This window comes from Manis pentadactyla, chromosome 3, assembly GCF_030020395.1.
Source record: "Manis pentadactyla isolate mManPen7 chromosome 3, mManPen7.hap1, whole genome shotgun sequence".
In the NCBI taxonomy this organism is placed as follows: domain Eukaryota; kingdom Metazoa; phylum Chordata; class Mammalia; order Pholidota; family Manidae; genus Manis; species Manis pentadactyla.
In genome coordinates, this window is record NC_080021.1 from 88646496 (window position 1) to 88661659 (window position 15164).

Sequence of the window (15164 nt, forward strand, 5' to 3'; positions counted from 1 at the left end):
CCCCAGCGCGCCATCCCCGCCGCCCGGCCCGTGTCCCCGACGGGCGGGGTGGCGGACAGTGTCTAGGGCTTGATTGCTTCCCGCATCTGTCCTCCGCCTCCGGTAAGGGGGCCGGCCCGGGACAGGGAGCCTAGGCCAAGTCCTGCTTTTGACTTCGCTCCCGCTCCGAGGAACTGAGCGGCTCCCAGGCCACAAACAGGAAGGGGAGCGGGGCCAGCGCGCGGGCAGGGGAGGGCCGTTCCCAGCAGCCGCGGCGGGCGGGGGGCGCCCGGGGCGTCGCCGGCAGGGCGCGGGGCGGGGCGGGCCTGCCACCCCCGCGGCCCGGGGCGCCCCCGCGGCCTGCAGCGGGGCGGGGCGTGCGCGTCAGCCCGGGCTAGAAAAGCCAGCGCCCGCCCGGCGAGGTGACAGCCGCGCCCGCACGCAGATCCCGGCCCGACGCCGCCATGAGCGCCGCGCTCTTCAGCCTGGACGGCCCGGCGCGCGGCGCGCCTTGGCCTGCGGAACCTGCGCCCTTCTACGAGCCGGGCCGGGCGGGTAAGCCGGGCCGCGGAGCCGAGCCGGGAGGCCTGGCCGAGCCGGGCGCCGCTGCCCCCGCCATGTACGACGACGAGAGCGCCATTGACTTCAGCGCCTACATCGACTCCATGGCCGCGGTGCCCACACTGGAGCTGTGCCACGACGAACTTTTCGCCGACCTCTTCAACAGCAACCACAAGGCGGGCGCGGCGGGCGCGGGCGCCGGGGCCCTGGAGCTGCTCCCCGGCGGCCTCGCGCGCCCCCCGGGCCCCGCCGCGCCGCGCCCGCTCAAGCGCGAGCCCGACTGGTGCGACGGCGACGCGCCCGGCTCATTGCTGCCCGCGCAGGTGGCCGCGTGCGCGCAGACCGTGGTGAGCCTGGCCGCAGCCGCGCAGCCCACGCCGCCCACGTCGCCGGAGCCGCCGCGCTGCAGCCCCGGGCCCAGTCCCGCGCCCGGCCCGGCCCGCGAGAAGAGCGCCGGCAAGCGGGGCCCGGACCGCGGCAGCCCGGAGTACCGTCAGCGGCGCGAGCGCAACAACATCGCCGTAAGAAAGAGCCGCGACAAGGCCAAGCGGCGCAACCAGGAGATGCAGCAGAAGCTGGTGGAGCTGTCGGCCGAAAACGAGAAGCTGCACCAGCGCGTGGAGCAGCTCACACGGGACCTGGCCGGCCTGCGGCAGTTCTTCAAGCAGCTGCCCAGCCCGCCCTTCCTGCCTGCCGCCGGGGCTGCGGACTGCCGGTAACGCGCGGCTCGCGCGGACGGACTCCCGACGACCTTACCTCAGCGCTGCGGCCTGAGCGAGCGTCCTGCCCGGTGGCGGGGCCGCCGCTTGCACGGCACGCGTGCGCGCAAGGAGCCTCGGCGGATGCGGCGCCGCGGGACACGGACAGAAGCTATACGTGGTTTTCCTTAAATTATTTTTATAATGGGAGCTTTTTCTACAGCTTACTCCTACCGATGCAGCTAAGGTACATTTGTAAAAGAGGACAAGACTTTTCAGACAAAACCTTTATATTGTACATGAGGAAAAGACTGAGCATGCCCACTTTTTATATTAATTTTTACAGCATTTGTAAGAATAAAGAAGCATTAAAAACCACCCGATTGCTGTGCAGTGCATCCGCACGCCAGTGGCCCAGGACCTCGCGGGGCCCAGCTGTGTGTTCCTCGGGAGCCAGGCTTCTTGAAAGAGGGTCTGCTTTGCTTTTGAAACATGCCAACGTCGCCCTCCAAATGTTTTTAACTTGCTGAGGTCGGCAAAGCACGATTAAGCTCGGGTTAAGCTAGCTAGTAGTTTTCTGGGGGAAGGTGCTTCCAAAAAGCATCCCGACTTGGGGAGAGGGCTGGTCGGCTCAGCAGCCACGCTGGGGGCCCCATGGAAAACAACTGGGTGAGGTCCCCAAACTTCAGTGGGCTGCTTGAGGGGGGAGGGGGCAGGTTATCCGAAAAGTCTGGCTTTTATGGGACCTTGCTTTCACTTTCCTGTCTGTGGACAGCTTCAAATAGATTTTCAAAACGCCTATAAACACAAAATAACCGTGTAGTTGATGAAAATGGCAGTCACAAAGGTATACTTAAAGCGGGGTATACTGCCAGTCATTGTAGTGTTTCAAAGCTTAATCTGGACAAATATATAAAGCTGTTTGCTTTTCCCGCAGTGCAGGTGGGTACCGGGCACCCTTTCTTGTTTCCGGCTGCTGCATCTATGTTACATAATTAATTAGCCACGGCCTGTTACGATCATATTGTTATAAAGGGGAAACAAAATCTTTGGTGTCTATGGATAATACAGGGTTTTATGCATAATTTAAATTTCCTCTTTAAATTTGTAATCTTGTCTTTGTGCTCAGTCCCCAGCATGATTAAACAAGCCTATCTAGGGCCATCTCCGTCTCTGGAGTTCAGCTATAATCAGGACAGTTATCTATGCTTCAGGGGCAACCGTTTCACCTTTGACATAATTTCCCAGAACATTTTCCCCAAAATAGGGAACTGCAAAATGCTTAGGTTGGATGTTTATTGTAGCAGAACAGTAATATCACAGTATGGGACAAAAGTTTAAGCTTTGCAGGGTGTTCTTTGGGGGAATGTTAAATACTACAAAACATCATGAGACAGTAAAATGTAAACATTTCAAAGTTACAACTCAAAATTTTTTTGCTATATATATAATTTTGCCTAAGATAAATATAAAGTGAAGACTTCTAGCTTATTTAAGCTTTAATGACACATTCCTAAATTTTCAGAGGTAAGAAAAATATGTAACTATAGAAAAAATTTTGATTTATAGCTTACAAAACTGTTTAACATTTGCCCCAGAAAATTCTAAGTTCCACTTCAAAATCATTAAATACATTTTATGTACTCTGCCCAGAGTTAACAAGTAACTGGCAAAAACCACCACCACCACCCCTGCAGGCACATTGCAAAGTTCACAGGTCCTGGTCCTGCGGCGACTGACGGTGTTGAGAAGGGGCTCTGCCTGCACTCAGGAGCTCGATTTCCTCCAGTTCGATGCAGCTAGTCGGGTGGGTGGTTATGGACTGGACAGAACAGCTCAACAAACCCACCTCCTTTCCGAGGACACTCTTCACTTCATAACTCTGCAGTGATAAAAGGCACGCTGGTTAAAGCAAACAGAGTTAAGCCCTGGACATTCTGTTCCCAACAACACAGAACACCAAAGAGCAGAGGGCCGTCGCCCAGTGCATGACTTTCCCCTCTTCAAACGTGACAGAAATATGGGTCAGGGAGGGGAAAATGAAGAGCTCCAATAAAAGCCCTATTTATTATAGCAAATGAAGGAACTGCTTTTTTTCTGATAAATCAATGTTTTACACAAGAACACTTAAAAGATACTAATACTTTTATTAATGTTAGTGGATGTGATGATAATCATCTCCCAGCTGGCTGTTGTAGGAGAGGAACTGGCAGGGAAAAGGATTTGCCTTGTTTTCAGCTGGGAAGGCTGGGGGCTGGGCCATCAGGTTTATGGCTGCCTGCTTTAGGACACTTCCCCGATCTAGCATATCTGGTCAAATGGTTTCCTGGTACTTTGCTCCAAATCTCTCTCCTTTATAGGATTCCATTTCTTCTAGAGTTACCCTGAGCTAAACACCTCTGTGTTGTAGGAATCTTTCTCTTCACATTCTGTTTGTATGAATATTTTATGGAGATTGATTAATCTTGGGCAAGTTTCATCTCTAGATAGGAACACAGCACACTGGTGGCAGGAGGGCCAAGTGAAGGGGTTAGGGGCATGGTTGTACACTCCTTGGTCTCTACAGATCACATCTCATGACATTTTCTTCTTGGGGTGGAGTGGCACTAATCAGAGGCCCAGATGCATAGGAATAAATCACATCTCTGGCCTCATCAGAGACGGCAGCCCCAGGAGGTAATGTGTTGCCTAGAAATGCCTTTGCTGCCACTTGCAAGGTGATCAGGGGTATCTCACCCCTCCTGTGTGTGAGACACCTGACAGATCTCTACAACAGCTGTGTTTGGCTTAAATCAACTCACCCCTCCCACCACTGAAGCATCTTGGCAAAGGAGACAGGCTGGAGTTGTCAGATAGCATGGTCAAAGCAGGCCCACATCGGCCACCCCTTGGTGCCCTCCTGCCTAGAGTGGCACCTCACTGCCACAACCTGGGTCTGGGCTAGGATCATGACTGGCTTCTTGGGAGCAAAGGGCAGTAGAAGGGACACTGTATGGTGTCCCAAGCTTGGCGTGGAAGGGAGCAGCTTCTGCTTTTCTCTACTGGGACCCAGACACGTGCTGTGAGGGTCGCAGCCAACAGGCACACGACAGCTGGCTGGGGACTGAAGGGCTTCTGTGACCCTAGCCCAGCCTTTGGGCACCAGCCAGTGACTACAGGAGCAGGGCCAAGCTGCCCCAGCAGAACCCTGTCCAAACTGCAGGTCTGTGTGGGAAGTATATAAGCCACTGGGCTTTGAGATGGGTTTTGTTTGGAAGCAATGAATATGAGGATCAATCTGGGATGCGAACACTGCTCTAATGCCAACCACAGCGATGCTCTGGTTTCCCGTCTCTAAGATGGTACGGTGTGAAATACCCAGGCTAGTCAACATGATCTATGAAGAGTTGTGGCTTTACAGTAAAAAGTTAGAGTAAGGTCGACAAGATGGTTTAATGCAGTGATGGGGCAGTGAGCATGGCTGGTCAAGATGGGTGAAGAGATGGAACTAAAACTACCCGACTCAGGCTCACTTGTGACCGAGCCGGCAGTGCATGGCCACTCCCTCTATCCCCCTCTGAGGGATTATTAGGAGCCCACATGGGGCCTGTCCCTGAAGAGGTGCCAGTGAGCAAGACAGAACCTTGAGGTTGGGGATGCACAGGTGGGATGGGTGGGGTCAGCATATAGCTGGGGCCTGGGACCGTCTGCATGACGGCTGGCCCTGAATGTGTGTGTGGGAGGCAGACACCCCCATTCCTGCTCTCTGTGGGGTAAAAGCATGGGATTCCAACTTGAAGAAAAGTCAGCAGAATATCATTTCTTTACAAAGATTCAATAATAACTATGTCATTTATAAATGGAGATTAAATTACGAATACTTTATATTTGGGGGAAATTAACGTGCAGTGGTTACAAGGCAGTGGTCACATGTGGTAAGACCCATCCCTGTTTTTAAAAGTATAATATGCTTTCCTCTTCTCTAAGCTAAGGAAACAAACTCCAAATTTCATGTCACTGTAATGTTACCTTTGAGAACAGACATGGACAATGACAACCAGTCCCATTGTTCTTACGCTGCCACTTGACCACCTTAGAGCAGAGCCAGCAAACCTAAGCTCATGCATCCTGTTCAGAAACTCCATCTGTCCCCAGGAGTGGGGCTATGTTCTGGTGGGAAGTTCTGACATAATTCTTTGGATTTTGGCAAATGTGCATGCTCACCCAGAACACCAACAAGAGTCTAGACTTGAAACCTGTGTCTATACCCGTGGCAGATGTTTACACAGAGGTCCTTTGATACCTGTCTTCTATCAGTGCCTCCCAGGCCAGACGTGGAGCTCTGATTCTCTGCTGCTAGTAAAGTTGGGGGCAGCGGTAAGGAGCACCCTAAAAGGTACCTGCAGGCTTAGAACTTCTTCCAACTGTATGAACATCAGCTCTGGTAACAGAGCACACAAAGAGGTGACAGCTAAGGCTATTGCCACTGTGCCCCTCACCCAAGGTGTGTGCACACATGAGTGTATATACACACACACATACCCACACTTAGGTACACAAGTCATTTTGAACTCTTTATAAGTAGGGTTTTGCCTATGAATATGTACATATGTAATAAGCACGTATGTGTGAGACACATTTAATGTGTATAAGCCAGCCTCAGTCAGAAGGAAATCGAGTAAATGAGGAAGTTTTTAGCCTCTGGCTGGTCTGTGGGTCCCTACAGAGAGGAAGGGAGTTCAAGGGCTACTCATCACTGGGGGCCTCCCAGAGGAAGCACCAGGCCACTGCCCTGGAGGCCTGTAAGGACCCAGTGCGATGTTAAGCTGAGCCTGGGAGGGCCCAGCCCTAGCCCCTCGAGGAACTGCAGGCCAGACACTTCACCTTCATGTGTGTGTGGCACAGCAGGTGTATGTGTGGAGTGGCAGGTATGTGTGTGGCACAGCAAGCACGTATGTGGAGACCAGGTGAGTTGTGTGCTATCCCAAAGTGGTGTTGGTTTTAGTTTGTTTAGCTTGTGGATGTTGGTTCACTTTGCAATGTGTTTTCTCTAAGCAGAAATTTTCCCAACACTTTCTCCCATTTTCTACAAAAACATGTTCCCTGGTAACCTAGATCTGCCATCTTTTCTATCTAAAACCCCCAACCATGGACACCTCCAGTCCATCAGCCTGAACTAGCAGCTCGCCCTCCTTTCTTCCTCCTTCCCTCCCCCAGGGACCAAGAGCTGAGGCAACAGGGAATCAGTCCCCAGGTGCCGCTGCCTCCACCTCCCACTGAACACATCCACTTCAGGAGGAGTAGAGCAGAGACGCACAGGGCCCTGCCACCCCTCCCATTGGGGCTCGCTCCTAACCGCTAGTCGGGAGAACAATGACTCTCCCCTGTGGGACCTCTCTGCAAGCCAACGGGGACAGTAGCTAAGAGCCTTGCACTCTGTTTTTTGGCAGTAAATGTGGTTTCTTCTCCACTGGGGTGCTGGGCAGATTAAGAGAGAAATGTGAGAAAAGTGAGCATAGCTCTTGGTCCATTGTAATTATCTACTTACATTTTACTTTTAAACAATCAGGAAATACTTGTTTATAAACCCTCCTACAGCTTGGTCTAAACATTAATCCCTGTTTGCAAAGCAGTTTCTTAGAGGAAGGTTTGGTGCTGGGTTGGGGGCAGGCGCTGTCACTGACTGGCTTTACAGAGCCATGCCCAGGGCAGGCTTTATCCCAGGGAGGGAGCTAGAAACTCTTTTGCAAGCTTCACAGGCGATTGATTCTACCCAGAAATCAGAGCTGGGAACCGCAGTCAGACCGGTGGTCCTCACGGATTCTCTTCATGGATTTATCCACATTCCTATTTAATCCAAACTCTGATAGTCATAGTACAGATGAAAGAGTGTAAATGGCTGTTCTGCCTCCTGGTGCTGCCAGCCCCTCCAGAGGTGCAGCAGGGAGGGGCTGGGGGCTAGCCAGGGGCCAGAGACGGTGGCCGGGTGACTCTGTAGGATGGATCCAATCAGCCTGGAACTCTGGCTGGGATCAGCGCTGGAATTTGGCCATGGGAACACATCAGAAAATTCTGCAGATGGTAAGCCTCACCATTCAGCATGACCTCAGGCACTGGCCTCGGTCTGCTGCCTGGATGTGGGCTCCAGTGCTGGTCACAGAAACGACCATCAGTCAGTCCCAACTGCCCTTCCTGGGGCTCAGAGACTTCATGGGCTGCTGTGGTGCTTTTAAATGGCTCTGCTGAGACAGAGGTGGTGTCTCGAGGACAGACCTCCCTCGTTTATGAAGGCCAGATTTCATTAAGAAGAAACTCTTTGGCCTGTAAGTTATGTATACTGGGCGGTGGCTGCCTCGGAGGAGCACACCACTTTAAGTCTCACCACAGCCATTCTCAGGGCAGGCAAACCAGTTCTGAAAAATAATGGTAAAGTTTCCAGTTACTCAGACTCTGAAATACTGAGCAATTAAAAAGAAACTACATCTCAGGTATTTCTATTAACATGAAAGCATGCCAGTAGCACTTGAAATCTCAAGACCATCTTACCATAATCAAAATCAGGGTACATATTCATTGCACAGGTGATCAGGAAATAATCTCAGTTCCAAAAAGGAAAGGGCGCCGCTAGCAGACATGTGCACTGATGGCAGTGAACACTGAGTGACAGCAGTGAGATGTGTCCCTGTCTCAGAAGAGGCTAAACCAGGCGCGCACATAATCCTGTCACGGGCCTTCGTTGTCACCAGAAGTTTATGGGAGGGGGTCTTCATCTGGGGGACGACCTGCTCGCTTGGGGCATGAAAGCATAAGGACAACACCTGGGCTGGGAGCCCGGACTTACCCCATCTTCGCAGGCAGCGCACCTCAGGAGGGAGGAAATACTGCTCTGTAGCAGCTGCAACGACAGGGCAGACAGGCGGCTGAGGTGCACGCCTGTGGTAAGGGGGCGTGTCTCAGGCACTCACATTAAATTTAAAACACACTCTTATCTTTGGCAGCTTCCATCACAAAGCCTTCGAATGTGACTTATAAGCCACAGACCTGGAAAGGCTGTGGCTTCTGAGGTGAGTCCCTCCACCCTTTCCCAGGGCGGGGACACCAGATGCAGCCTCTCCAAGCCCACGAGTCAGAGTGGCCCTGCTCAGCTCCTACCTTGACTCTCACTGTGTACTGGGGCCGCGAGGGGCAGTCCAGGAAGACTTGCAGGTGCCTTCGGAGAAGAGGAGAGGTGACCACACGGAAGCAGTCCCCACAGAAGAAGGTGCTTCTGTTGTTTGGAAACACAGGAAAGACGAGACTCGAAAAGGAACAAAGCATTAGAGTCCGGCAGCAGACAGACACTTTTCTAATTATGAATGTTTGCTTAGATAGGAAAGGAGGATTTACTTTCAGAAACAAAGTTTCTGAAAAAGGTCGGAAGCTCCCTGGGTCACCCTGTTTGGGGACATAAATGCCAGCTTCCGGCTAACAGATGCATGGGCACAAAACTTCCCAGAGGATGGCAGTGACTTGGGCAGGGAAGCCTCATCCCAGCTGTGCCTGGAAGACAGCACATATCCCCTGAGGCCAAGGGGGCTTCTGCACAGCGAGGGGAAGTCAGAGCTGCCCATCTGCCTAGACAGGAACACCTACTTTCAGTCACCAGCATTTATGCTCTTTATTGCTACCAAGGGAACCTGTGATTCATACTCTTCTTATCTCTTAAATACGATCTACTGGTGACTTTTTTATTCATAAGGCCACCAATCCAGACCATATCAAGGAGATACTCGCCCTTTCCGTATGAAGAAGTGGAAAGTAGTACACATGCCCTCTTTCTGTCATGAGACAAAGTCTACTGGGGAGGCCCGAGAGTGGCACTGATACCCATCCCCAGACCCTGGCCCTGGAGGGGCGCTGGGCAGCGAAGGGATGCCTGTTCATGTAGCTGCTCATTGGTCTCTGGAGTCTGCACCCTGAAGAGGATAACCTGTGTGGTTATCAACATTGTCTTATTTGTTCACATTTGCCCTGAGTTTTCTTTTCTCTCCACTGATAACAAAATAGCTAATAATAAAACCTGGCTATTTTCTCTTTCAAAATAGGAGGAGCTGCAAGGAGCAGCAAAATTCCTGGTTACAAAGAAAAAAAATACACCCTCCACCAAGGCAATGGGGTCTCTGGGACCAGGATGCTGCTGCCCTGGGGTATTTGAGACTGGCCTCTGCCCCCTTACCTGTCTTCTGGGCTCTGTTCCAATCTCTCGTTGCCACACAGGTCACACGTAGGCCATGAGAAAGCAGTGCGTTCATCCACACCAACCACAGTGCCTAGGCCCAAATGAGAGCAAAGCCAGGCTCACAGGGGTTTTCTGCCTCCCAATTCCTCTTTGCCCCTCAGGACACAGGTGATGACATCAGGCGCCTCTGATTTTGTCTCACTTTTGTTTACATAAATGTTCCTAAGCTTTCTATAGTTGCTGCTTATTGCACAAATTAAGCTACAACAGTAAAAAGTAAGCTTTATAGCTTGCCCACATACTACATGACCATGTGTTTTCACTTCTGCCTGACCTTCTCTGGTCTTTTCTAGATGCGCACACATGGAAATCATCATAAGCAAGTGCTGGGGCAGTGTCGCCCTCTGCCGTGCAGGCTGTTGTGTCTGCCTTGCTGGTGTTCCATCTGGATGCTGCATCAGTCCCCACCTCCACCCTGGACCTGTACGTCCCAGATTACTTTAGTGGAGAGGCAATGATATCTTTCTACTGTATTGAGATCCTTTCCTTAGGACAGATTCCTGGAAGCAGAGTTACTGTGTCAGAGTATTAGAGATGAAGAAACACCCTTTCAGAAGATGTTCCTCCCGGACTTTCTGACTCACACAGTCACTTCTCATTCAGAGTGTCAGCTTCACAGCATTGCATGCTGGTATCACCTTACATATTTGCATCATTCACAGGGGGTGGAATTCCATTTCCACTTCTTTGATAAGGGAAGAAATATTCTTATTGGTTTGTTAATATCTTGTCTTATGTGATTTCTCTGGTTTCCTTGTTTCTTTTTTACTCTAACATTTGTGACTTATTTATTCAACAGATATGTATACAATGCTATTTACTATGGGATGTATGTGTAGGACATATGTGTGGAATGTACGTATGGCACTAGAAACATACAGATGAACGCTACAATCCCTACTCTCATGGACCCCCACAGTCTGGTTGACAAAGCAGATAAAATATAAAAATATCATGAAGTATGGGAGAAAAATATTTGCAAAAGACATATTTGACAAAGGACTGTTATCCAAAATGTATGAAAAACTCTTAAAACTCAACAATAAGAATACCAACAGCCCAATTAAAAACTGGGCCAAAGACCTTAACAGACACTTCAGCAAAGAAGATGGCTGAGATGGGAAGCAAGCACATGAAAAGATGCTCCAACATTGTATGTTATCAGAGAGTTGCAAATTAAAACAACCATCAGATACCACTATACACCTATCAGAATGGCCAAATTCCACTGACAATACCAATAGATGGTGAGGTCGTGGAGCAAAAGGAACTCTCATTCACTGCTGGTGGGAATGCAAAATGCCACAGTCACTTTGCAAGGCAGTTTGGCAGTTTCTTAAAAGCCCAGCCCAGCATAGTCTTACCATATGACCCAGCAGTCGTGCTCCTTGGTATTTACCAAAAGGAGGCGAAAACCTATGTCCACACAAGACCCTGCACACAGATGTTTATAGTAGCTCCATTCATAATCACTAAGACTTGGAAGCAATCAAGATGTCCTTCAGTAGGTGAGTGGATAACCTATGGTCCATCCAGACAATGGAGTATTATCCAGTGCTAAAAAGAAATGAGCTATCAAGCTATGAAAAGACATGGAGGAATGTTAAGTATATTGCTTAAAGAAGCCAGTTTGAAAAATAAGATAAAGTAATATGCTGTATGATTCCAATGACATGACATTCTGGAAAAAGCAAAACTAATACAAACAGTACAGAAATCTGTCAGTGCCAGATGTGAAGGGGGAGGAAAGAAGAACAGGGGATTGTTAGGTGTAGACTCTGGGTGATGGCGATGTGTCAGTGTAGGTTCATCAGTTGTAAAAAACGAACCATCGTGTGGGAATGTTTATGGGAGGAGGGTGTGTATGTCTTGAGGTGGGAGTATATGGAAAATCTCTGTATCTTCTGTTCAATTTTGTTATAAGCCTAAAGCTGTTCTAAAAGATAATCTAGTTTTAAAAAGTACCATGAAATAAATGCTCAATTGAGAAATGGAAAAGATACCCCAGAAGTGCAGAAGGGAGGCTATCTAGACTGGCCTGAGGATCAGGGAAGGCTTCCTGAAAGAGTCGTGAGGTGGGGCTGCAGGTGGGCAGTGGGGACACAGGCTGACCCCACGCTGAGGTGGGGCTGGTGGCCAGATAGGCATAAAGAAAAGGGAGGTGACACAGCTGTGAAGATGGCAGACATGATCTTTGAGGGTCTTCTGGGGATTTAAGACTTGACCTTACAAGGGAAGTGGAATTTTAAAAATGGGATTGAGATGGTCTCTAATTTCCTTGGAATGTGAAGTATTATAGATAGCATCTAGGTATAATGACAAATCACAGACTATCCTTGTTGAAAGTGGTGAAAACTAGACATTTGAAAAAATGTAAGATGTGACCTAAGTTCCCAGAAATACAGAAGAGTCATCTTCACCACTTTTATTAGAACAAGCATTAGGAAAAAATTTATCTGTAGAGGATAAAACAGAAATATGACAACTAAGTTGGCTTGATTTATCAAAATGCATTCATGTGATGCATACTTGAATGACTTCTTAGAAACGGAAATAATAGATCTTGATTTTGAAAGGCTGCCCCAGCTAATTTCATTGTCCTTGCAAATCTAATCAAAATTGAATCAAAGGGATGAAAAGTAAAGTCAGTAAGAGCTTATAATACAGCCAGAAAGAAGTGTCGATTACTTCATAACAGGCAGGAGCTAAGTAGGGCCAAGAGGGAGAAATGGGCTCCTGTCCCAGGGATCTGCATGCCCAGCACACAGCAGTAGTTGGTAGGCATCTGATAATGAATGAAAAGAAGATGGCTACCAAGCTAGTCCCTTCTCCCCAAGGTACCTTTGGTTGTTAATAGCATTTACATTTATGTGGGATTAAGCAATTTCCTTCCAACAGGGAACAAGAAACAAGTTGAAGAAATTTTTTTCATCTGGGGTCTGCACACTGTTGGAAATCCCTCTGGCAACCCTAAATGAATTTCAAGGCAAGGCTGGGAAGTGTACTATTAAATTGTTAGTATCTGGAACATTCACTAAAATGAGTATCATAAGATAACCAATTTTCATTAGAGTTTGGGGATTGTGATGCCAAATTCATCCCCTGGCTGCAATTTACTATTAAAAATCTTTACTTTCCTTGTCTTATTTACAGAAATTGTTGTAATTAGGTTTGGGAAAGGTGTATCACATTTATTAGAACATCTTTTAAAAAAGGTTCTTTCACAGGATCCTGTGGGAAATGCTTCAGGCCTTCCTCCCTGGAAGCACAGTGCTTCCTGTCCAGCAGGGGCCCATGGCAGCCATGTGCTCTGGGCAGTCTAAGATATCCTGGAACTGTAACCCTGGTTCAAAATTTTCTTCAGTGACTTTTAATACTCTGCCACACCCTCCTCCCCCTTTTTACTGACTGGAAGAAGTTGGGTTTCAGAAAGTTTTCTCCTAGTTAAGAGGCTTAAACCTGGTTTGCAGCAGGACCCTCCTACCCTTCCTGAGGAGACATGGGATATAAAATGTGTGCTTGCTGCATCCATATCCAAGCGCTGGCAAGCAGTGGGGGAGGAACCGGGGAGCAATGCAAGGAAGACAAAAATCAATGCTACAGGACTTTTTCACTGCCAAAATAAATGGATAAGAAGTCCCTGCATACTCTGGGAGCTGATGTTGGGGTAGTGAGGAGATGAGAAGGCCTTCATGTAGGCTGCATTTTCTAGGAGTGCTTAAAGCCTTCCTCTGTGCAGGTGGACAATGTCATTCTCAGACTGGCTCCCAGGGCTGACTAAGTTTATTCAAGCCCTGTTCAGGGGAAATGCCCAATGTTCAGCAAGGTCCACACTGCTGCTAGAAACCTTAATGCCCAGCTGATTCAGCTGCTGCTGAGAGCTGCCCAATTCCTAGCACTGATTTCCTGCAGATGGTGAAAGAGCCTGATTGCGGCTGTGCTCTGGAAAGCCACCACTCAACTTTCTGGGACCGGGACAGGCCTAGGAGGGCAAGGGGAGGTCCTGGAAGGGCCGTATGCTGTTGTTACATCACAGAGCAGTAAGGACTCCAGCCTTGCATGGATGTGATGGAGTCAGACCTGGGCAAACCCACAGCTGGCTGGAGGCAGAGCAGGGAGCCTCTGTCCCTTATCCATCAGTGGAAACTAGTGGGGGCCCCAGCCTCTGCCTTGGCTGGGACTCTTCTGCATGGGAGGCTGAGCCAATCTCTGCTATTTTGCAGTCAGGGCTTTGTTTTCTCCTAATCCTTAGTTAATGGGTGTTTATCAGAGAATCTGTCTGCACTGTGGTAACAGTTTGTTTACATCACTACCTGACCTACCTGCAGGCCTGCAGGACAGCTTCAGAGACCCACAGGGAACTCTACATTACAATGAGGATATGTGAAGGAAAACGACATAGGTCTACATAAAGGATGAGCATTAGAGAAGGAATAAATGAAGGTAAAATAAAATCTTTTACATTTGTTTTCTAAATTGATCTAAAAGATAATAGTTTGCTTAAAAAATAATAACAGTGTGTTCAGTGAAAGGTAAGTGAAGTGAATGACAGCAATATTACAAAGGATGGAAGGGAGGAATTAAGAATATCACTATAAGTTATTTGCCCCTCCCATGAAGCAGGACAGTGTTCTTAGAAGCGGATTTGATTGGCTTTAAGTATGTACTGCAAATTCTACAGCAATCACTAAAAAAATTTAAAGAAGTCTAAGTGATATGCTAAGAGAGGAGAAAATGGAACCATATGAGATGCTCACTTAAAGTGAGAAAAGGTAGGAGAATAGATGACAAAAAGAGAAACAAGAGCAATGAGTAGAAAACAGTTATATGATACATACTAATCCAGTTATACAAATATTCACTTTGAATGTGAGTGGTCTAAATACACAACTTAAAAGAGACTAACATAGTGGACAAAAATTGACAGCCAACTTTGTTGTTTACAGGAAACCATTTCAAATATAAAGGCACATAAAGATTAAAAGAGTTAGGTGATGGAAAAAGATATACCCAATGCTAACACTAATAAGAGAAAAAAGTTAGAATAGCTGTATTCATTTCACACAGAACAGACTTCAGAGCAAGGAAAATGATCAGGGATAGAGAAAGGCCTTAAATGACGGAGGGGTCAACTCACCAAGAAGATGAAACAATCCTTAATGTGTGTGCACCTAACAGCAGACTGTTTAAATATATGAAACAAAGTGACAGAACTGCAAGGAGAGATAAAGAAGCCATGTTACATTTTATATATTATGTTTGGAGACCTCAACACCCCCTATCAGTGACTGACCAATCCACAGGCACACAATCGCAGGGATGTACAGTGAACTGAACAGCACCACCAGTCAATTGGCTCTAACTGACATTTAGAGAATACTTCATCCAGCAACAGCAGAATAAATGTTCTTCTAAAGCTCAAATGGAACATTCATCAAGACAGACCACATAATGGGCCAGAAAACACATCTCAACACATTTAAAAGTATAGGAAGCATACTAAGTATGCTCTTAGATCACAATGGAGTTAAAGAGAACTCAATAAATAAAGACAGATGGAAAATCCCAGGATATCTGGAGATTAAACAACACACTTCTAAATAACACATGGGTCAAAGAAGAACTCTCAAGAGAAATTAAAAGGTATTTTGAATTAAATGAACACAAAA

The 15164-nt window shown here is 48.1% G+C and overlaps 2 protein-coding genes across 8 annotated transcripts in view; one reads left to right on the plus strand and one right to left on the minus strand.

Moving 5' to 3' along the window:
* The first annotated feature begins 388 nt into the window (after positions 1-388).
* On the plus strand, positions 389-1416 carry CEBPD (CCAAT enhancer binding protein delta). The gene has a single exon (XM_036925477.2). The coding sequence runs from the start codon at positions 444-446 to the stop codon at positions 1257-1259; it is 816 nt and encodes a 271-aa protein (XP_036781372.2). The 5' UTR covers positions 389-443; the 3' UTR covers positions 1260-1416.
* A 1099-nt stretch (positions 1417-2515) lies between these two features.
* SPIDR (scaffold protein involved in DNA repair) overlaps positions 2516-15164 on the minus strand; it is a 453159-nt gene continuing 440510 nt past the window's right edge. For all 7 annotated transcript variants that reach the window (XM_036925470.2, XM_057498093.1, XM_057498094.1 and 4 more), the window contains 4 exons: positions 9433-9526; positions 8370-8484; positions 8059-8112; positions 2516-3120 (listed from right to left, as the gene is read on the minus strand). In XM_036925470.2, the coding sequence (XP_036781365.2) occupies positions 2950-3120; positions 8059-8112; positions 8370-8484; positions 9433-9526 (434 nt within the window). In that variant the 3' untranslated portion in view covers positions 2516-2949. The remainder of the gene's footprint in view (positions 3121-8058; positions 8113-8369; positions 8485-9432; positions 9527-15164) is intronic.